The 22,650-nt window shown below is 43.0% G+C and overlaps 1 protein-coding gene across 2 annotated transcripts; it reads left to right on the forward strand.

Moving 5' to 3' along the window:
- Positions 1 to 632: 632 nt before the first annotated feature.
- rab11fip3 (RAB11 family interacting protein 3 (class II)) lies at positions 633 to 22,609 on the forward strand. Of its 2 annotated transcripts, XM_088284402.1 has the most exons (14): positions 633 to 3,142; positions 7,382 to 7,475; positions 10,047 to 10,123; positions 12,182 to 12,354; positions 14,573 to 14,773; positions 16,114 to 16,251; positions 17,078 to 17,113; positions 17,189 to 17,282; positions 17,357 to 17,601; positions 18,385 to 18,466; positions 18,564 to 18,701; positions 18,821 to 18,976; positions 19,253 to 19,393; positions 19,555 to 22,609. In XM_088284402.1, the coding sequence occupies exons 1-14, from the start codon at positions 1,673 to 1,675 to the stop codon at positions 19,666 to 19,668; spliced, it is 3,159 nt and encodes a 1,052-aa protein (XP_088140528.1). In that variant the 5' UTR covers positions 633 to 1,672; the 3' UTR covers positions 19,669 to 22,609. The 2 variants fall into 2 exon arrangements, with proteins under 2 accessions (XP_088140528.1, XP_088140529.1); XM_088284403.1 differs by lacking the exon at positions 16,114 to 16,251.
- The last annotated feature ends 41 nt before the right edge of the window (positions 22,610 to 22,650 follow it).

Below are 22,650 nucleotides of genomic sequence, written 5' to 3' on the forward strand. Positions count from 1 at the left end.
GAAATATCGGATTGATTTTACGAATTAGTCCCATGAATTGGTGGATATGGAAGTGTGTTTGGGGGGGAAACAATAATTTTTGCCCAATATCACAAGAAAGTGGCATTTGAACAAGGGTGTGTAGACTTTTTTTTTTTTATATCCAGTGCAGATTGATAAATAGAATGAATATGTTGCATCTTGATACGTGGTAAGCACTAGCAAAATTAAATTATACTACAGTAAAATTTCGACATTTTTTGTGTAGTGTAGACCATGATATTTTCTTGCCAGTCATTAAAAATGAACTGTAATACACGTAATACGTAGTATACGAAACTTAATATGCATAATTGTATGGCATAATTTAAATACTATATTATAATACCTGATTATACACGTGCTAATCATACAGTCGCATCCTGCTGTCACTTTATAGCAATATAAATCGCAATGTGAACGTGTATGGTTAGATAATAAACTGAATATTCGTAAAATATGGATAGATGATAAACTGAGTATTCGGTAACTGTTTGGGAATACCAACCATTTGGAAAACATGACATTGCGGAGAGTTTTGTACGCTTGCGTGAAACGTCAGCGAGTGTCTGCGGCGACAGAAGGAGGAGGTGGAGGAGGATGACGAAGAGGAAGAAGAGGAGGAGGGCTGGGATGCTGATGCGAGGGACAGCTCGGACGTGACAACATCGGCGGCCAGACGGTGGAACATATTCTCGGCATTTTATCGCTCTTTTTTTCATTATTTCATAGGAACACGGAGACATTTTGTGCGGTAAGATTGATTGTGTGCGCGAAGTTATGAGCAGATTCGTCACGGTTTGGGTTGGCCTTATTTTCGAGCCTTGACACAGGTGGATTTCTGTGACAAATTTAATAATAAAAAAAAACATACCACCGACGACGACATCCGCGAATAAACTCAATTTGACGCAGTACTTTATTTTACTGTATTTTTTCTCACCAAGGACTTGGGTAACGGACTGTCCATTTGGCCTGGTTGGTAGCTAACAGGCTAATTTAGGCTAGCGCAACACCTAGCCAATGACAGGGGAGCGGTGGGATGCTGGAAAGGCGGAGTTAATGTTATTTTTTTCTCCCAATTCCTTTCTGGATAAACGCTTGATAATCCCGTAGCGATTGCTTTTAAACGCCGGTGTGGACTAATGTTTCCGTCTTGAACCGTTTCGTTACCCCCCCGCACTCCCCACGCTCTCATCGTTTTTTGGTAATTTAGCTCGCGATAGGTTACGATGCGCCAAGCGGCTAAGCTAATGTTGACAAAAATACTTATGGAGATGTAGCTGGCGTTTTTGTTTGTTTGTTTGTTTTGGTGCCGAGTTATTAGTCACGTCGTTTTGTTTGATGATGTTTGGGCTGAGACGGCGAGATTTGGGAAAAGCCATGCGTCGACCTGACATGACCGAAAGGTACCAAGTGAGTCAAAACTCAAGTATGACCTAGAGGTAAAAATTGGGAGAAAATTAATTTGATATTAGCTAATATGTTTGTTGAATGTGGTTGGCAACCTGTCAAGTTAAAAAAAACAAAAACTACACTGACATCTGTTCATAACTATCTCGCTAAATGCTTCCACACACAAGACATGCGCACTAATGTTCATTCTCTATAACCTAAGATAAAATTTGGCATGTGAGTTCGGTTTGGAAAATACATGGAACCCACGGTGGTGTCTAGCCCTTTGGGGCATGCACAGTGGGAGTCGGAGCAAGCGTTTCCGCTTGGATTTCTCACCCTGGACTCAGAAAAGGGAGGTGTCCTGTGTCAAAACAACAGTGGTCAGACAGGTTTGCATTTCGTTGACCCCCATCTGACATCCAAGCAAAGTGAAATGGACAAAGTCTACCAGGACACGCCGGTAGAGTTGGATAATCTTTTGTATATTTCCGATTATCACTTTAACCACTCCGCTGCTTCTGAGACATCGCCTCACTCGGAAAGAAACAAGGAACCCGATGAAACCAGTGACTTCATGCTCTCGTGGCTGTTTTCTCCCAACCTTACTGATGTGGTTGGGAAAAACTTTACATTTGAAGAGGCCTCTCTTGGGGGCAGCAATGCCCTCAATGAACAGACTGAGATAATAATCAACAGTAACGTTACAGTACTGTCTTCCCAATCCAAGTGGAATTCTGAATCAAACCAAGGAGATTCACTCATTTCCATTGATCTCGTCTCAGATGGTCAGACTTGTGTCACCTCAGAGTCGTCGGACGTGTCACATGGTGTCAGTGAACTGGTAGACCTGTCACAGGAGTCTCCAGCACAGAACGGAGCAACTTTGTCACATGAAACTGGAGACAAAGGTTTATTCCCAGATCAAGTGACAGCCCTGCCTGTAAACAGTAGTTTGACCCCGCAAGAGCTGCCTGAGAACAGCCTTGCACTTAACCACAGCAGCACACCACTGGCTTGTCCACAAGGATCTTTGTTGGATTTAGAGGGTCCAGAACTTGACAACAGCCTGACCCTTCATCCCGATAGCCCAACAGGTGCACAGCTGGATCTAACCCAGGATTCCGCCCAAACGGTATTCAGGACTTTAGATCTACCAGACCGGAGTGACTCACCTCCTGCGATTTTTTCGCTGACAGACTCTCCGGCTGAGGATGTCTTCATCAACGGTGATCTCAGCTGTGGGAGCTCCTCTGTGGAAAACACGGCAAAGGATTTGATGGAAAGCAAAATATGCTCCACGGCCGAGCATGAAGCCAATGAGGAAATGGCTTTGGATTTTTGCTTAACCACTGATGGAGTTCACAGTGAGGAAACATGGAACTTGACGCCACAGGAGGGAGTAAACGATGAAACGGCTCCTGATGCAACGACACAACAAAGGGAAGACGTCCAGCCGCTGCCAGTTCACAATCGGCAAGATTTTAATGTTCTGGAGTTGAGCAGTTGTACTGAAAAGACTGGATGGACTATTGAGCCAGGTGTGGACACTGTTTCCCTCGCTAAGATGGTGGGAGATGACTCACTGCCAATGGTTTCAGCTGTGAACACAAAAGAGGATGATGCCTCCCCTCTAAAAACTGTATTCGATGCCTTAGACCAGGACGGAGATGGCTTTGTTCGCATCGAGGAGTTTATGGAGTTTGCTACTGCCTATGGGGCTGATCAGGTAAGATGTTTTCAGAATGTAGCTTCTAAAGCAGGTGTGGGCAAACTGTGGCCCAGGGGCCACATGCGGCCCGCCGAACTTGGAAAAAAAATTGTTAACGTTTTATTTTTTAAATACTGTGGTGTGTCAAAGACATAAATTTTGTTGTAATGCTTTTGTTAATTTTCATTTAAAATTAAATGTATTTTTTTTCTCAGATGAGGTGAGGTTACCAAAACACTCCATCCATCTGCTCCTGGTCCGGCCCCTCTGTCAAATTTTAGAACCCATTGTGGCCCACCAATCAAAAAGTTTGCCCACCCCTGCTCTAAAGCTTATATTAAATGCATTTATCTACTCGGAAGGCTCCATGTTGGCCAGCTCCAAACTAAACCAGTGAAATCCATCAAATGATAATTCTTTTGGCCTAGATGGTTGGTTGAACAAGATCCAAATAGTCGAAAAGCAGTTTAAAATGGAGCAAAGAAGGTTTAGCAATTCTAAGCGAGTAGCCTACTTTGAAGATTCGTCATCCTTGAATACAACAAATAAGAAAATGCTCATTAATAAGATGTATGTAGATCTCATTTCTTTTTAAGATTTCAGCCTGTGTGCTCCCAAATCAATGTCAGAGTCTTCAAAATCATTCTTGCTGGCCAATGGAACTTAAATTTAATTTGCAATGGCAGTTTCATTAAGCAATTTGAAATTCACCTAAAATTGCCCACTTTAGCTTTTTTTTTCTCCATCCTCTTATTGGTTGGTCCGAGAAAGCCAAGTTGGACTACCCCAAAAAACATAGTGATGATCTGCACACATGAATATCTTTAGTATGACCCAGTTTATTTATTTTTTTGTCAGTGGTGATGTTCGTGATCATTGCGACATGCTAAGAGCTGGATTTAGTCCCCACTGAAGGCCCAGGTACCAATTGTACATTCCGCCATTGCTTTATGGCATTTTTACCTTTTGACAAATCGATACCTGCCTGAAACTAGTTTTAAAAGAGCGATACAGTATCCCTGAAAGCGTGGTGTGTCTGCTTTTGTTTAAATAGGCAGTGAACATGTTAATTGTTCATTGCTTTTACAGTAAGGTGTCACTTTTGTATATTTGCTGCCAACCTCTCCTGGTTTCCTCCCAGAAAGAAGCTCAGCGTCACATGACTAAAACCATCGCTGGATTAGTTTTCCATGCATTCGCTGGTGCTTACAGCGTGAGGATTTGGGTTATCATCTAAAGCATATTGGTTGCATTGGCCAGGCGTTTCCTCCATATGTCACATCACAAACGTTCATCTTCTCATTTGCATTGCATTAGCGTTTAGGGATTATCTCCTGTGAAACGTCTGACGTCTCTCTCGCTCTCTCCATGCGTGACCCTCAGCCATTTACCGCATCCCACCCGTCACATTATTACAGAAATATTTTCTATCAAGGACATCTGGCCTGGATCATGTCACGGAATTACGCGTCTATGCATCGCCACGCAGGGAATTGTGAAGGATTAAGGGTCAAATGTATTTGCCTGAGTCAGACGGTCATCGTGGTTTGGTTTCGGGCCACAGGCTGCCCACGACTGTGTGTTTTTGTGTGCGTGAGGCACAAAGCCGTACTATTGTCATGTACGGTATTTAGTCGACTATCGACTCCACCTGTTGTTGCGTTAGTGACGACAAGAGGGTAATGTTTATTTTTGAATTCTTAGCATAGTTTTCAGTATCAATTGGCCCTGACTGGAAACGTGTCAGCTATGTCATATCCCGCTCGCTCAAAATAAACTTTTGCTTTTGTCTTTTTCGTGAGTAAGAGCTTTAAATCATACAGCGGAAAGTCTAGGCGGGGAGGGTCAGTCAGAGGTCCAGCAAGGTGTGCACGCCTGATGTTTACCCCATTCGGACATAAACACTTGAATAACCTCCATGCCTAATCAGCTCTGATTCGGGAGATTTCAACATGGAGCAGAGCGGGAACACGGTGTTATTTTAGCAACCTATTAAGAAAACCACAGAGCAGCCTTTGGACTCGCAGGGACATTATCAAGCGCTTTGCTGCGCTTGTAGGATATAAAAAGCCAGTTGGAGTGTAGGCCAAGTAGATAATTGAGTTTAGTGACATCAGAATCACTGCCATAAGGTTACTGGCAGAGATGATTGTGAATAAAGCAGCAGCTTTATATCGAGAGATCGACCACTGGTGTTCATTCAGATATAGCTACGGTGAGGTGAATGGTTTGGAGTCGACCTCTGCTTTTGTTTGACCCGGTTCCTTCTTACAAATATGGCCACAAGACAACCGCTCAGTATTTGCATACTTGGGCTTGAGCGTAAGCATGCAAATGTTTTCTCCAGAATGATTCCAGGATCTGATAGCTGTCATGTGCAAATACAGAGGCATGTTCATTCTGACTGCCCTAAAAGTCAGCCTTGCTGATTTTGTGTCGTGAAACACAACAAGTGTTCCTTCAAACATGCACGCAATTTGGAGTTTCTGAAGCCCTCGTGCTAACCGCCACGCTCACTGGTTTTGACCCCAATTGTGCCCAAAAAGCCGCACCAAGCTGTATTGTGGCGGCAACTCGCTTGTCCGTCGACACTCCCAACCCCACTTTTAGCCAGCCTGCCTCCCCTCTGCTTTTATGCACTGCCCCTCTAATCCACAATGGAATGTTCACTGGCCTGAATTGTCCGCTTTATAGCTCCTCTTGTCTACTGTATGTACTTTTTTTTTCCCCCATCTCTTTTGCTTTCTAACCAGTCTCTCAGCATGCCTGTCAACCTATTGATCATTTTATTAGTGCTCTGGATGGGAACTATTGTGAAATCCCCCCCAGCCCCAAGGCAAACTTTTCCACCCAAAGCGTATTCTTGTAAAAAGCCGTGCGGGGGGTGCGGTCAGGCGTGCCCCATCACTGATTAGACACAAATAGAGGAACGAGAAAAACCTCAATGCTCGGCCGAGCAGAGGAGCCGCAAAATGCCTTTGAGTTTAGGCCATTTTTTTCTAACGTTTACTTTTGGATGGATTCGCAGCGATTTGTTAGAGGATCTTACACAATGTCAGAAGGGAAACTATAAATTTGTAAAACGCTGAGATTTAAAGGAGAAACTGTTTTAGTGCTTATTTAAATTAGATCCACTGGTGCTGCTAAGTTTTTATGCTATGCTTTTTTTTTTCTTCATGAAAAATAAGAGCTTGCTCACGGAACAAGTTGAACTCGTACGGGGATGTTTTGTATTTAATTATTTTTAAACAGACTAGTCACTATGGAAAGTTCTTATCATGGCACGATGAAGTTCACACGGTATTTTTAAACAAGACGGCGTGAAACGGCATTTATTGAGCTTCCCCCTCAATTTGGATTCTATTAGCTGTGTGAGCCTCCTTCGCCGCCTTGAATCAGAAATGAGCATCGCTGAGCAGATCAGCTTGTTTGCAAGAGTGACTGATGCAAAATTCTACACAAGATCTTCTACTACGCACAATAGAAGTCTTTAGAGTGTAAACCGCAAAATACTCACTGAGTTTGTTTGTGATTCTACTATAATTATGGGTTTGTGTCATTTTCTGTACTGTCGGCCTGCGGCAGTCTGTTATTTGTGTGACGATTTCAGCTCCGCAGTTACGATCGCCGCAGCCGCGATAAAAGTCTCCTCGAAGGCAGGCCACCACCAAATTGGCATTGGTGACGGGCACTGGAGTTTCTGCAATTTTTTGTTTTTTTCGTTTTAACCCAACACAGATCTGCTCCAATTTCATGTTATTTTTATTCTCCGAGGTGCTGTAGCGCCGGAAGGATGTTCTTGTTGCTAGGTTACCGCCTGATGGAATATACAGTATGTAGGTGCCCTTACGTAACCCGTTCCAACACTGGTGTGCAGATATTTCTGTGCGCGACAAACTGCTTTGCATCAGCGTGCATCTTTTTTCATTTTTTTATTCCAGTGTATGTAAACGGTTGCACTTTGCACATATCGAGATTCTTGTAAAATGGTTTTCACCCATAAAATTCAACTTGCATATAATCTCCCAGTTATTTTTTTACTCAAGAGAAGTCTAGTTGCCTTGACTCATAACCTACACTGGCATGAAAAAAAAAAAAAAATCCTTTTTCTTTTCTTTTTTTTTTTTTTTTTTTGCAAGCGCATATTTTTTACTGATATTCTGACAGTCAGTCAAAAAGGACTTTTTAATATTATTTCTCCCATGCAATTCAATTGATTTCAGTTTCTGAACGCTCTGCTGTGTTTCTGCCATTCAGGTCAAAGATCTAACCAAGTTTTTGGATCCCAGCGGCCTGGGAGTCATCAGCTTTGAAGACTTCCACCGAGGAATTTCTGCTATCAGCAATGGAGGCGAGTGCAACCCATTTTAGCCACATATTAAAGTTAACGCAATTTCGCCGACTTTGTAAAGGTCATCTGAACTAAATCAGATGAGAGAAACGTCAGCATCGGATTGCTGTGGTGACGCATAAAAGCACTGCTTGTCCTCCATCCGCTCACCCATATTGATACCAGTGGACTCTTCCAGAGCGTTCTGGGTTGAATAGGTCCGGTTACTCGGAGACATGAATAAGAGATGCACTTGAAAGCTTGAGCTGCACGAACACGCGAGCACGTTGGCGAGGTTTCAGAGCTCGACTGAGAGGCAGAGCAGAGCGTACTGTTCGCCTAAATAATTGAACGCTCCCCCTCTCTGTCTCTCCAGGGCCTGTCCAATGTTTGTCTTTATTGTTCTTCCGTTTGGTTGCCAGAGAGACAGCTGGGTGGTAAATGCACCTTCAGAAATCTCAGTCATGCCTACGCTGCGCTATTTTGACAACAGCAATCGGCAAAAAACACTTTGGGATTCTTTTTTTTTTTTTTTTTTTGTATTTTGGATTCCTGTCATCGATAATTTAATGCACACCCATACATTTACCTGCAAGATTATCACTGTCATTTAATAAACGAGGCCGTGCGAGCACTTCTCGAACAATGGCAGATACATCCATCCATTCAGTTTCCGCTCTCTTTAAAAACATTTAAACTTAATTAAAACCGTTTTCAAACACACTGTAAACATACTTGAACATATTTGCAAACAAAAAGTACAGTATAGAAAAAATTGCGAAATACTTGTTTTAATCACTTTAAGCCAGTGGTGGCCAAACTACGGTTTGGGGGCCATCTGCGGCTCTCTATCCATTTTTCAATGGGCCGCGACATGACGAAAAAAAATGTCAAATATGACATGAGAAGGCTCGCAGGGCTATTTAAAAAAAAATGGTTCGAGGTGGGCAGAGAGAAAAAGGAAGGTGTCAAATAAATAGTTGCCACTACTACAAATAAATCGGTTTATATACTGTAGAGCTTTTCCAAATAAGCAAACATACAAATTCTGACTCAAATAATAGATTTTTGTTAATAATGTAGTGAATTAAGATAATTGGATTTCAGTTCAAGGGCTGATCTAGTCTAGTTGGATACTGTTGGCCAGCCCAAAATCTTGAAATCCCGCTATTAATCGCCTTATCACCTCTAACAGAACGCTGTTATGAAGAAGACCTCAAGAAGAATTTAAGAATATCTGGCAGTTTATGAAATGAACTAGAAAATCCTAACAAGATATAAACAAATTTGGACATCCCTGGTTGAAGCCTTAAAATACCCCTCCCACCTCTCATATGCCTATTAAATGTTTAACCGAAAAATTAGCTGGAACAAAATAGGTGAACTTCTATGTAGTGTGGGATTAACGTATTTTCTTGTTAGTCTCCATCCTGCAGTCATTCCCTCACTCATACCTCTTCAGCTTTACTTTTAATTGTTTATGTGCACACAACGTCCATGACTGGAAGTAAAACCTGCTTTTCAATATCCCATCCTGTGTCTGAACCTGAAGCTTTTATTAACGCGCAGGTATTTATTTTTAATAAAAGGCAAGGCTGCAGCCTGCAGGTTATGGAACCGTCTCATCCCTCGTAGCAGCTAAAGTATGTTTGCCATCTAATCAAACTCAAACGGCCTGCAGTGTGTACAAGTATCAGGCAGCAGACTATTATGTCGAAGCACTCAGTCTACTTGACTCCTGCTTTTTTTTTTTCACGAGGGTGCATTCAAAGCTTTGTTAGGCGGATACACAAGACTCCATTTAGTCCGTCTCAGGTTACACGCCTTGGCTTTGGTCGTGATGTCATTTTTGCGACCAATTGGATGCAGGTTTGCGTCTGGCCCTTGTATTGTTTTTGCGTTTTGCTCCTGCCCCCGTCACGTGACGCTCTATGGACCCTGAAATATGAGCGTAAATGTTACATAATAAGCTTTTGCTGCAAGGACGCAACCTTGAATATGTGCTGATTTGATTGTTCATTTCGCCAAACACAAGCCGGGCAGAGAGAGAGGGAGAGATGTTCGGTATTAGTTTGCCAAACGTGAATTGATCCCACTGTTTCAACTGATTTTGGCTTTTGGCCACAAAATGAAGCTTAACACCTTTTTTGTACAACCCACTATTGTACATATCGTAAAAAAAATCTTCTTTTCTTAAAAATACTTAGAATTGCTTCTGTGAATAACTCACCTTGAGTGTAGCCTTAACTGTGATCACAACACGATTTATTGTCATTTCAAAATTCATTGTACAAACATTGTCCTTAGATATAAATAGCTTACGGAACAATTACTACTTTCCTATTAGTCATTTTATTTGCGACTCGGTACAGTATAACATGGAGGTTTTTTTTTTTTTTTTTCCAAGCTCAAATAATTTTCGTGCTTTTTGTAATGTAAGAGGTGACTGCACCCATTAACTTTCCTTCTGCATTTCGTCATGACGCCTATTTGTATGCACTCATTACTAGTGTCCTGTGTTTGCAGAGCTTCCTTTGCACAGTGATGTAATGTTTACACACATGAAAAACGTCTTCTCTCTCCTATCTGCAGGTCCCGAGCCGCAGCTGTACAGTGCAAACTACAGTCCTGGCGACGGTGCTGTTGGCTGTCCGGAAGAATATGACGAGGTGAGACGCTGCGCACAAAGATCACGTATGAAGCCCTGTTTTGAAGCTACTACTTCGAAGGAAGTTGATGAGCTGAACTCTTGGTGCACTGTCACTCTTGCCGCTGCAACCGAGTGAGCGGCTCGCAGAGCTATCATTACCGCTCTGAGAATATTCCACAGTCTGAACAACCTGGTTTGGCTGACATTGAGTTGCATCTGGCAGGCTGAGCTTCACAGGATTCTTTGACAAATATTGAACTGGGCGTATCGCGAAAGAGTCTTACACGAGTATGGACTGTTTTTACAGTTGTGGTGAGCATATCTGACATTCCTGTTCGCCCCCCACCACCCCACGCAGAATTTGTATATTTAACCATCTTATTGTTGCTGGCGTCTGCAAAAAAAAAATGTTCACGTTTCTGCCAGTGTGTGCATTTTGAACAATGCTGTGTCATGATTAGTGTTGCTTTAACCTTCCTTTGGCGCCCCAAAGCCCAGTTTCTGGCTACTACCAGATGTGCAGGTGTAGCCAAGATGTAAAGTCACTTGGTTGATTAAATTAGAAATAATTTTGTGTTGCATGCTCAAGCCAATGAAATACAGATTGCAGGACAGAAACAGATTAGGACATGCTACCTTCGCGGCTGCACGTGCTTGCCATCAGCACCCTCATGTGGTGTGGAGTGGAATTGTAGTCCCCTCTACACACGCCACTCGCATTATTGAGGGCAAATATATATAGTGTCGCGTCTTTGTAAATAGTTCATAAGTTCTGTGGTTTTCTGTTCTCTGGAGAGGCTGTGAAGGCAATGGGGGGGGGTGTAAGGCGGGTGGAAAGAAGAGACAATTCAGAGAGTCTGATTTTTTTTTTTTTTTTAACTGACTCTGGTTGGCATTAGCAATGGTTGATTGCATCTTTTTGAAGTAGTCACCCCCACCTGTGTCCACTGGCTTGTTTTTCCTCTCAGAAAAGGGTGCCTCCTCAATGGTCGCAGTGTTCCGCCACTGTTTGCTTTCAAAACAAGCAAGGTGACGCTGAGCGGCACAAGGCACAAGGCCCGATCCACCCAGTTTTTTCCCCTTCACCTCACAGTTCCCTCCGTTTTTATTCAACACATTTTCAAACCCCCGCCCAGAAATTCTAAAAACATGAGCTGCACAACAGTAACCTGCTGTTCAAATGTAACGTCGGTACACGGCGAGCGCAGTTATGTAATGCTTTAATGACGTGCACTTTGAGATATTGCAGATTCATCTCGTTGTAATTATTGTGGCGGCGTTGAAGAGTGAGATAGATTGCGTCGTCGTCATGGCGTTTTATCTCGTCGTTGGTCATGGCGCGTTACAGCTGACTAACTTTTGGACTTTGGTCTCCTCCCCCCTGACCACCCTGCGGAACTGAACGTGTGTACACTACTTTCCATTTTTCAAACCGGCTCTGTCTCAGCGTGAGTGTGGAGGATAAGGAAGCGTTTTTTAGGATGCACTAATGGCAGGCCAGCTTTCCTGTTTGTGACTCTGTCCCGGGTGAATGTTTTTGGACATTGTGGGTCGCTCTTCTGGCCCAGTTTCTCCTGACGCGTCGTTCTGCCTGGTACGCCTTCCGTTGTCACTCACCTGTCTTGAATTCATTGTTACTTTGCAGCCAGGACACAATTTGCTGTCTAAACGCTTCAAATACGATCTCTAACTTTTTTCAGAGATTTCGAATGATGTGTTTTGCTTCTACAAGCTGTTTGGAAAGCAGCAAGACTGACTGCGAAGTCTGTTCATGGTGCGTCATTTGTTTTGGTCCTTGAGTCTTGGCATAAATCCCACTGGCCGAGGATTGAGGATTCAAAAAAATATTTTTTTTTCCGCCTCACATTCTTTGATTTGTATTTTTTTCGTCTGGAGTCATATTAGCTGCTGAAGTCCAAATTGTCTTGACAATTTAATGCCAATCTGCATAAACTGAGTTCGTATAAAAATGTCAGATTAGCCTGTGTTTTTTTTTTATTTACAAAGGTAACCAGTCCAGATCTCATTTGCGTGCATGCAGTGCAGTTTTTGAAAATGTGTTCCTGTGTGGCCGCAGCAAAATGAGGTGACGGACAGCGCGTACCTGGGTTCCGAGAGCACGTACAGCGAATGCGAGACCTTCACAGACGAGGACACCGGTGCCCTCGTGGCCCCCGAGATGCACGAGGATGTCGACACGGACAGCGGTATCGAAGCGGCACTTCACGACCCCGAAGAGGCCATAAATAGGTTGGTTGAAAGGAACATGTAATCAAATATTTTGACTGATTCAAGTGAAATTGTCTCATTTCCCGCGACAAACTTGATCCTACTGGTTGTAAATCGCTGAGGCAAAGGTTAAGCTTAGAGTAGCCAGTGCACTGACCCTTCACACTGATCATGTGATGTCCGTGCCAGTTAGCGACGGTTCGAGTTCTATTTGGGTCAGCAGACGGCCAGATTAACGGGAAGGATAGCTTGCTTAGTATTTTTCGGGCAGTTACAGTCAGCAGTCTGTATTTTCCTGCAAAATGAAACGTGCTGTCACATGACAATGCACGGCTGCGATGTTGACTGTCGAAATCAAACCACTCTCCCGTGATAACTTGGAATGGGAGACCGCCAGCCACTGAGATCCTTTCACTTTTCTTCAACAAATTCATTATGTTGTCATTCTTCTTGGGCGGGAAAAGGCTGAGATAAGTCGGAGCAGATTGCGTTATTGACCACAGAAAATATTTTCATTGGTAGCCGTTTCGCTTGGAAGATTTGAAGAAACAGGTGCATTTTATTTCAACTCAGACAGTTTTTTTATTTTTATTAGAAAATGCCTTGTCCCCAGTTTTTATATTGTTTAAGGCAAATGACAAGTGCTGACTTTGTGATCTGCCCGGCCTCCTTGATGACTGATGACTGTGTTTGGCCTTCCTCTTCCAGCCTTGAATTCCAGGAAGTGTTGAGCTCAGCTCTTTTGTTATTTTTCCCATCATTTTTTTCTTTCTTTCTTTCTCTTGGAATAATTTTCTCCATTGCCCATTCACACCATCTAGTTGACAAGAACGCTGTCCCAATATCCTGATCTCACCTCCTATCCCCCTTAACTTTCTCCTTCTTGCCCAACATAGAACAACATTGGTAGAATGAAACACAATTCTTGTTTGATTCATTTCTGGCGCTGCACTCATCAGGTTGCGGTGCAAATCCTTACGCAATGAGATTGTCGGGGAAAACGTATTCACTAATTTAACTCTGTCCGATGCTCGATCGGGAGAGCAGGGTCATTACGTTGATTGAGGTTTTGCAACCCGACCAGGTTAGCATGGCTAGCTCAAGCTGCAGCCTTCAACCGAAAACAAGCACAGTGCATGCTACTATGCACTGGGTGAGGGATTTAAGACTGTAACAGGATTAGCCCCCCCCAAAACTCCTCTTTGCTCAAGTGCCGTGTCGCCACACACATTTGGCCCTCGGACGGTCAGCTGGACTGTCTGCTGGCTGTTGCTTAGCCTCAAATCTGATTAACCCACTCATAGTCAGCCCTGATTCAGTCTGTACTGTAGTGCGCTCTTAACCTGACGTCCTTTCAGGACTGGCAGTGTTGGCTCTTTGGAGTCTTGGTTTTGTTTGAGGTTAAACAGTAAGACTTCAGGATTCCACTCTGGTTGGCTGGGGTTTTGACCCCAGTTGCTCCGAGGCTTTCACGCCAGGGCATCGGAGGGCGTTTAGCCATGCGTTCTCTTTCTTCACCGACCCTCTCCGTGAGGGACCTCAATGTGGGGACATGCGCGAAGAGCCTCGGCCGAGGGTAAGTGGCTTGTGAATTGCTGGGGTTATTGTTTAACCAGTTCAGCTGAATATTTGTTCAGAGTGTGTTCTTCAGATTTTTTTTTTTTTTTTTTAAGTACACCTTAACCTATCCATCTTGGTCTTAACACAATTTCATATAGCAAAACAACACTTGTCTTGTGATCAAGCAAAATGGGGCCTTGTTGTTGTGTGCTGAGAGCGCAAGCTTTTTGCTGATTTGGACATCCTCATCCTGAGGCTCTCAATGTATCCTGTCAGAAAACAGGAAAAGCCTGCTTTCCAGCTTGTAAATGAAGATCAGTAGGTTTATTTTCTGAATGTTGTGGAGTCATACGTTTACAGAAACTCAGTGGTTTTTACCTTGGGCTTTGTACGTGCTGAGGTCTTATTGACCCACATCAAACCTAAAAAAAAATGTGACATATCCATCTAGGTTTTTCTTGACGGAAGGCAAGACATTTTGTTTCAGGCAAAGCTACCTTTTAGGATTAATGTGAATTAGCAGATTAGCCATCGCTCAACCCGTCCAGATTACCGCTGTTCTTGTGGCCAGATTAATTGCGCTTGATTGAAATTCAAATTTGCGCGGTGCCTTTTTGAACCATTTCACTGTCTGTGTTGTTAAAGGTTGTTTTGTGCCCACCTACCCCCCCTCCCAAAGGTTCTCTCTCAACTCCGAGCTGCACAACCCCTCCTTGGTGGCTGTCATCGGTGGTGAGGAGGAGCATTTTGAAGATTTCGGGGAGAGTAATACCTCAGAGCTGCTACTAGAGAGCGCCGAGGAGGGCGCTGATGTCGTGGTTGACTGCCCTCTGGCACAGAGCCCTCAGCAGATCGATGTCTCCGCTCTGCTCTCACCGAGGTACGCCTCTATTTAGTAATGACATCATTTTGAAATATGGTCGTCAGTGTGGTATTTCCCGACAATGAAAGCTACTATAATGTGCTGCAGGCTGTTAAATCCATCCTGTCCTATGTATATTATAACGAAAACAAGCATGGGTTGTTTCATTTTTAAAACGAGCTAATTAACGTACACATTTGTATCCATGAAATGCGAGCACTAAAGCTTTCCCACCCCTGATTTCGAGACTCTGAGGTCAAAACATGATAAGATATCTGCAGGCGTCCTTTCCCACACCGTCTAGCCTTTTGTCGTGAAGGGCAAGTGACTTCATAGTTCATTCCTCTTGTCTCACTCCGAATATATTTACACACGTCTCTATCCAATGATGGACCGATTGTTGTTATTTTTTTCCTTGCGTTTCCTCCTCACTCCATTTTCACTAGCGCATAGGTACTGTTTTGAGTCTGTATGAAATTCTGGTCAGTCTAACATGACTAAGTCACAAATTTCTGTGAATTCCAGGAAGTTCTAAAAAGTTAACTTGACAGAGGGAAAGAAAAAGTAGAATAATTAGCTATTAAACCCGATTTGAAAGATTACATTGCATACGGAAAATGTTGCTCAGTTTTAGAGAAAATGATACTGCATCCCACAGACTTCACCCACCGGGTGTGAATGCGTCATACTCAGCCGCGGCGGCCTACACAACACACTCTCACACCCATATTTATCTTCATGTTACGAGTTTGTTTGACGACTTGTTAACTCGCCTCGAATTCCTCTCCGAACGACATGAGTATCAATTTGTCGGTGAGATGAAAATGGCTCAGGCCAACGACGTGTCTGACCGTCAAGTGACACTTTGACTGGCAGCGTTTGTGCCTTTGCAAGCAAAACCTGCGCCAGATGGTTGCATAATGGCAGAGCTGACTCACTCCTTGAATGAACAATCAGCTTGTAGCATGGCCATGAGGAGTGCGCACAGGCTTCTCCCGTTGAATTACTATACTGTAATCAATCCCGTTTCTATGAGGGGTTCAAATTTTGTTAACTCTATAGTTGAAAGCAATTAAAAGCAAAACATATATTCCATGAGCCCTGTAAGATCAGTCAGAATGTTCTAAATCTGCTGACACTCGAGTGGTTATCTTTCGTTTTTTTTCTTTCTTTTTTTTTTTGAAAATGGTTGACGTCCTCATGTGAATGTTTCCTTCCACTTTCCCCCAACCTTCTCAAGCAGCCGTCTTCCTTCATACCTCTGAAGAACCTCACGGGTCTTTTTCCCACCTTGATGCACAAACTCCCTGTCGCTCACCGCTTCCGTTCTCGCCCTCTTCCGTCCCTCCTTCTTCCAGCGCTCCCGCTCCTCTCCTCGACTGCTTCCAGAGCTTCCTCAAGGAGGAGGCGCTGGACTTTTTCTGTAGCCAATGTCACAAACAAATAAGTCGCCTGGAGGACCTCTCCACTCGCCTCAATTTCCTAGAGATGACTAGGTAACGCTCGTCTGCTCTGTGGCGCCGTTTGCGTTGTTTGCGCTGGTGTGGTAGATGACACGTCACGCATGTTGCCGTCATGTCTGCATGTTGTGATAGATTTGTGACATATTTAGCCCGAATTTCCTGTGAAAAGTGTATTTTGTTTTAAACCCATTTTTCCACGAGTAGCGCATCTTTCTTTTCTTTTTTTTTTTTAATCACCTGCGTTTATTTGCATTGTCAAGACAGTTCACTATCCGTAATTGTTCTTATATTCCACCTTTTTTGTTGCTTCGCCATATTTACTGTAACGCTTAAGTAATGCCCTACATCGCAGGTGAGTCCCACCTTGATCACGGCCTTTTGCTCCCTCCCGCTTCACATTTTGAGTGACGCGGTCACTCTTTGAATCAAGCTTTTCACAAGAGCTGTTGATTAGAAAAGATTTGCTGATCCAGGATTACTGGCCAGTAGCAGAGTTACGGTAACCCCGAAATCCCATTTGATCTGCCTTCAGTTGTAAAATGATGAAAGGGAGCACGTTGATGCAAGAAAATCTGCATCAAATCTGTTTTTCACACTCGTGCACGATTATTTGATGGCAAAAACTAAGCCTTGATCAGCACTTTTTAGACTCATTCTGCTACAATGCAGAAGTGTTTGCTGTGTTGTCTGTATTTTTCTGCCATGATGTGACACTAATAGTTTTAGAATTCGTCAGGCCCCCCCTTTGCTCCACACTGGGGGATCCTCCTCTAGCAGAGCCGGCCGGGATGGCACTGATAACAGCTTCCACAGTCTTCTCTTCCTGATCACTTTCCTGTTGTTTTTTCTCCACTTCCAGTGCTGGCAAAAGGCTGTCCAGCAAGAAAGTTGCGAGGTAAGCAGATTTTTAATTTAGTTTTTAATTTCATTTTGTAATTGTGATGTTGAACTTATGTTTTGCCCCTTTAAGACATCTTCTGCAGAACAACTCAATAACGCTGGACACGGTGAGCAACCTGACCCGAGACATCCTGGAGCTGGCTGACAATGACATCACGGACAAGGTGAGCCGTCGCGTAGATTCCACGTGTAGTTGGAAGAATCATCGCATCATTTAGAACGTTCTGCAAATTGGCAGATGCTACTACTCGAGCGTCGCGTGGCAGAGCTGGAGAAGGAGTCGGAAACTTCGGGGGAGCAGCACGCGCGCCTGCGGCAGGAGAACCTGCAGCTGGTGCATCGCGCCAACGCCTTTGAGGAGCAGCTGAAGGAGCAGGAGCTGCTCGCTGACGAGCAGCTGCAGCACGAGACGCGGCGCCACAGGGAGGCTCTAAGCAAGCTGGACAGGGAGAGAGGCTTGGAGATGGAAAACCTGCAGTCCAGGTACTTTCTGGTTCAGATAGGTGGCAATGACTTAATCCAACTCTTAATACCACTACTTGTGGAATATGAATTAAGCATAAAAACCAAGCTGCTTTTATCCATTTTGACATTTTACTGCCCTCTCCTGTCCACTGAAAATGAAATCTCGTTCACAAGCAAAGCCCTTAGCCACTGTGATGTCATTTTCTGTCGACAGCAGAGGGCAGTATAATGTCAAAATAGCAGGACCCTGAATTGTTTTTCTGCTTAATTCAATTCCACAAATTCAATTTAAATTAGAATACTGTATTTGGCACTCGTGGGAGGCTCATTATTAAGTGTGGTAATACTACAGATGTGTTTTGCTGAACAACTTTTTCTCTATTCATTTTGAAGGCCCAGTGTCTTTGTTGTTGTCATTTTTTTTAACACATTAATAATGTTTAGACCGCAGTCCAAAATACTTTTACATTATCTCCATTGGGGGAAATTATTTTTTTTTAATAGGACATTTTGAAGTAACCTTTAAACTTTTGAATAGTAATGTTTTGGAGTATCTCTTATTTTCTTATTATTTAGAGCAGAAAAAAATATTTTATTTCTGTGGAATATGATGCAAGTTGTAACTCATTAAAGGAAGGTTTTTTTCGTTATTATTTTAATTTTTTTCATCAGAAGAAATGTCTGGTCCAGAAGTGAAACTGTTTGGTTGCTCTCTGCTGCCACTATGTGGCACTGAACAGCAACCCAGTTTCACTGCTGACGTGAGGGTACTACTGTAACTTATTTATGTTTTCTCCACAGGTTGCAGCAACTGGATGAGGAGAACAGCGAGCTGCGTTCCTGTGTTCCTTGTCTTCGAGCGAACATCGAGAGGTTAGAGGAGGTCGGTGTCATAGCTCCTTCTTATTCCTACCGCAGTCAATTGAAGCCACCCCAGTTAATCTTCGCCTCCCCCTTTTTTTTTTTTTTTTTTTTTTTAGGAGAAGCTGAAGCTAGAAGATGAGGTAGACATAATGAACGACAAGTGTCAGGATGAGATGGAGACCCGGCAGAAGATGGCAGACAAGCTGAGCCATGAACGGCATCAGAACCAAAAGGAGAAGGAGAGCACACAGGAGGTAGGCCCCGCTTTTGTCTATGCCCTCAACCAGAGTTTTATATGCACATTTCATTTTATTCGCTGGGATTTGTGACCAAGCCCAGGAATAGCAACACATTTTACAAATGTCTCCTGCAGCTGATTGAGGACCTGCGTAAGCAGCTGGAGCACCTGCAGTTGTACAAGCTGGAAGCCGAAGCAAAGCGTGGCCGCTCAGCTAGCGCCGGACTGCAGGAGTATCAGACCCGCACCCGAGAAGCAGAACTGGAGCAAGAGATCAAACGACTCAAACAGGTGCAAGAGTCAGACTTTTTGTGTTCTTTGAACGTAATTATGACTTACATATGCGTAAACATTTATGATTTAATCTGGTTCAGACTTATGGACAAATTTAGGTTGCAAAATTGTGTCGTAAAAATACTCCTCTGTTTTACTGCAAATTTTTTTTTTTTTTTAAAGAAAACCTCAGTTTATTAACACTCTTTGAATGAATCAAGACATTCCAAGTGACGTCTCAAGCATACTCTCTCTTTGCGCAAGCAGTTTTAGACCTGTGTACTTCCTCTGCAGGACAACCGCAGCCTAAAGGAGCAGAACGATGAGCTCAATGGCCAGATCATCAACCTGAGCATCCAGGGAGCAAAGAGCCTGATGTCTGCTTCCTTTTCCGACTCCCTGGCCGCCGAGATCAACTCTGTGTCCCGCACTGAGGTGAGAACAAATCTATTAACTCTCTTGGGCACTTAGACTGTCTGAGAAGTGTCATAAAACCCCTCCTCTAATTCTCTGCGGGAGCCGTGCAGCATTATGCCTCCTCCAGATCGAAAGGCTCATGTAAAGCTCCATTTGTGACTTTCCTTTCTGCGTTGCAGTTGATGGAGGCCGTCCACAAACAGGAGGAGATCAACTACAGACTCCAGGACTACATTGACAAAATAATCGTGGCCATCATGGAGTCGAACCCCTCCATCCTTGAGGTCAAATAGGCACCGTCTGGTAGGAAGGGGGGGGGGGATATGCCATACGGTGACCTCATCATCTAGAATAACAACAAGTAATCCGACACACTAATAGAAGATTATTATATTTGTGTGTGTGCGTGTGCGCATCAGGCGCTCCTCAGGTTCTGGTGACTTCCATTTATTTTGGTCAGAGGAACCCGAGCCCGGATGAATGAACGCGCGAAACTTAATCAACCCGCCGCCCGCTCATCCTTTAAGTTTTGACTTCAAAAGGAAGGACGAGGCGATTATACACCTTGAAGGCCTTAAAACTCGGAGGTGATCAAATGTCACCAGCTACTCGACTCAGTTGCAACTCAAAGCGTCGGGATTTGGACCGCCGTCTCTTGAACCAAGCTGCTGACTCGTGGGATGAAGCACTGGTCAGCTTGTTGTGTACTTTTTTTTTTTTTTTTTCCTGTTTTTTGTTTGTCAAACCCAAGTGAGGGCCATTTCTATGCCGGAGGGTTTTTTTGTTTTGTGTGTGAGATTTTACTTTTTTTTTTCTTATGACGAACCTCGTTGTGTAATGAATTACATCTATTGGTTGTTTTTTTTGTATTATTTTTTTTTTTTGAACAATGAAACAAGGTCCTGGCCTTCAGGTGGATTGCAAAGTGAGAATTCATTCTTGATGAGATATAGAGCAATCTTTCCCAACCTTTATTGCGGCAAAACTTAAATTTGACCTAAAAATCTTACAACATAACACCAAACAAAAAAGTCTTAAAACTACACCGATTAATTATGTATCTCCCGTAAATGTCGCTGGTGTAGCCACTTTTCTTAGTAACCAATATTCAGGCCAATTAGTGAAAATGGAGAATTTCCAGCAGTGGTTGGGAGTCAGTGTAGAGTCCAGAAGGAAAAAAAAACAACCCCCACCTGATTGACAGCGTTCTCTTGCTGAGTGAAAGTGTTTGTTTTTTTTTCTCGTTTTTTTACGTTGTGAATTATTGTCAATGAAACTGTCGAGACTGAAAAGAAGTTGAACTGGTTATATGTGAAGAGTACGGAAAACCGTTTGAGCATTTATTCAATGTCCTTGATATGGAGGCGACGAGTGTATGTTCTAGTGTTTCTACTGCACTAGTTTACTAACAAGGTTTAATTGCGCACTAGTAGCGGAACAACGTTGCTGGTTGCAGTCGTTGTATAAATGCTCAAGCGTTTTTTTTTTTTTTTTATATTCTAGAGTCTAGTGGTTGCACTTTGCACTAAATTTACTGTTGATTACATTTTTTTTTTGTTTTGTGTTTTTCATCGAAGGGATCAAAATGTAAAATGTTTGCGGGAATTTGAAGCACGCTCAGGTGTGGTGGGCTCATGCAATGACCAACCTACGAGGCAATCATAACTGCCACATTTAATCGAAAAGACTTCGCGAATGGCAAGTTTTACGTCACCGGGTGGACTCAGCGGTCTTGTGCGGAGCAATCCTTCAAACGTAATCTCTCTTTTTTTCTTCGCACACGGATTCTGCACTCATCTGGACTTTGGAGGATAAATGAACAATGGATCGAAGGATCAGAAAAAAAACAAAACTGTCCAGCTTTGCTTTCTGCACAAAACGTTCTCGTGCTCATTTTGTCACTCTCAACGCTTCACCTGCCACTCCTCGGAATATGGCCTTGGATGTAAATGACTTGTAAAGTTATTTTCTACGCTCATTCTAGATTATAGGTATTTTTTTAGTCAGAGGGGAACAACAACAACAAGAAAAATAATTTCTTTTCTCATCTTCTCAGGTGGGAAAAAATGCTGAGGCTGCCTGTATTCCTTTCTAGCATGTAGCGTGTACAGTTTTGTTTCCTCTCATTTGGATTCACACAGATATTTATTCAATATGTGACACCAAGACAACACTTGTCATCTATTCTGCAATTTTTTGGGGGGGTTTGTTTATTTTCAGGCGATATTGAATTCACGGTGACTACGAGAAATGTGCATATCATCTCAGTGCGTGCGTAATAATTTGCTGCAAGAGGTCGTTAAAGTCGAGGTGTTCTGTATATTATCGTGACCGCTCGAGGGTCGTTCTTATAGACACAGCTTCTAGAGTCGTCTTCCCGTTTTGGAGTCAGGTACTGCATGGAAACACTGATTTTCATTGTATACTTCTTACCTAGTCAGGCTACTGAGAGAACATTCTTTCTCACTGGGTGCGATTGGCGCTTTGTCCGCACTTGATTTGTTACAGCGATGGTTCTCAAATTGTTCTGAAACACTTTGAGAATTGCAGCATCATAGTGACGGAATCATTCAAGCTTTGCAAGCAGGAAATGGGACAGCAGGCAAAGCGACAACTAGGAGCTCTAATAATTTAGGCGGTGATATGCATTCCCTTTTTTTTTTTGCAGAGATGATCGCACTTTAACCACATTTAATTCTTTTTGACCAAATATGTGCGAATATAACGCCAGTTCATCCGATTCAAACCGTCACAAGCCAACATAACTCTGCTATAGTCTAAAACACTGTGCCTGTGTTTCAAAGTTTGCCTCTAAACAAACCTGATAGGAAAAGCACTGACCACAGCGACATTGTTAAATTATCAATGGTAAAACTTTTGCTGTATATATGAATTGTCATTTTTGGGGATTTTACTCCCACGCTCACTTCCAGTGTCCAAAGAAAATTCCAGGCACCACCTTCACTACATGTGTAGTGCATGATTTGCCATTTATTGTATGAAATGGGAAGATGAAATATTGTAGAAAGAAGAAATTGTAAAACGTATTCATATTTTGGGAAATAAATGTATAAATTATAACGGTATTGCTTTAAACGATATTTTATTTTTATGTTTGGACTATCCGCTGTACATCAAATTACTTGGGGTAAATATACTTTCAGTCATTGTAAAAAGAGAAATTATAAAGGTAAGCGGTGAGCATACGAGTAGGAAATAAAAGGAATAAACTAACTGGCTGTGTCTGCTTCTGTTATTTCATTTTTTGTATTCAC

The sequence above is a fragment of the Idiotropiscis lumnitzeri genome, chromosome 20 (genome assembly GCF_059441095.1).
Source record: "Idiotropiscis lumnitzeri isolate Australia: NSW breed Sydney's pygmy pipehorse chromosome 20, RoL_Ilum_1.0, whole genome shotgun sequence".
NCBI classification, from domain to species: Eukaryota; Metazoa; Chordata; class Actinopteri; order Syngnathiformes; family Syngnathidae; genus Idiotropiscis; species Idiotropiscis lumnitzeri.

What these genes read in the sequence shown, in the direction of transcription:
- rab11fip3 (XM_088284402.1), top strand. Translation starts at nt 1,673, where the DNA reads ATGGAACCCACGGTGGTGTCTAGCCCTTTGGGGCATGCACAGTGGGAG. An exon ending in CCCGAAGAGGCCATAAATAG is followed by an intron (nt 12,355 to 14,572) that starts GTTGGTTGAAAG and finishes CCCCTCCCAAAG; the next exon opens with GTTCTCTCTCAACTCCGAGC. An exon ending in ACATCGAGAGGTTAGAGGAG is followed by an intron (nt 18,467 to 18,563) that starts GTCGGTGTCATA and finishes TTTTTTTTTTAG; the next exon opens with GAGAAGCTGAAGCTAGAAGA.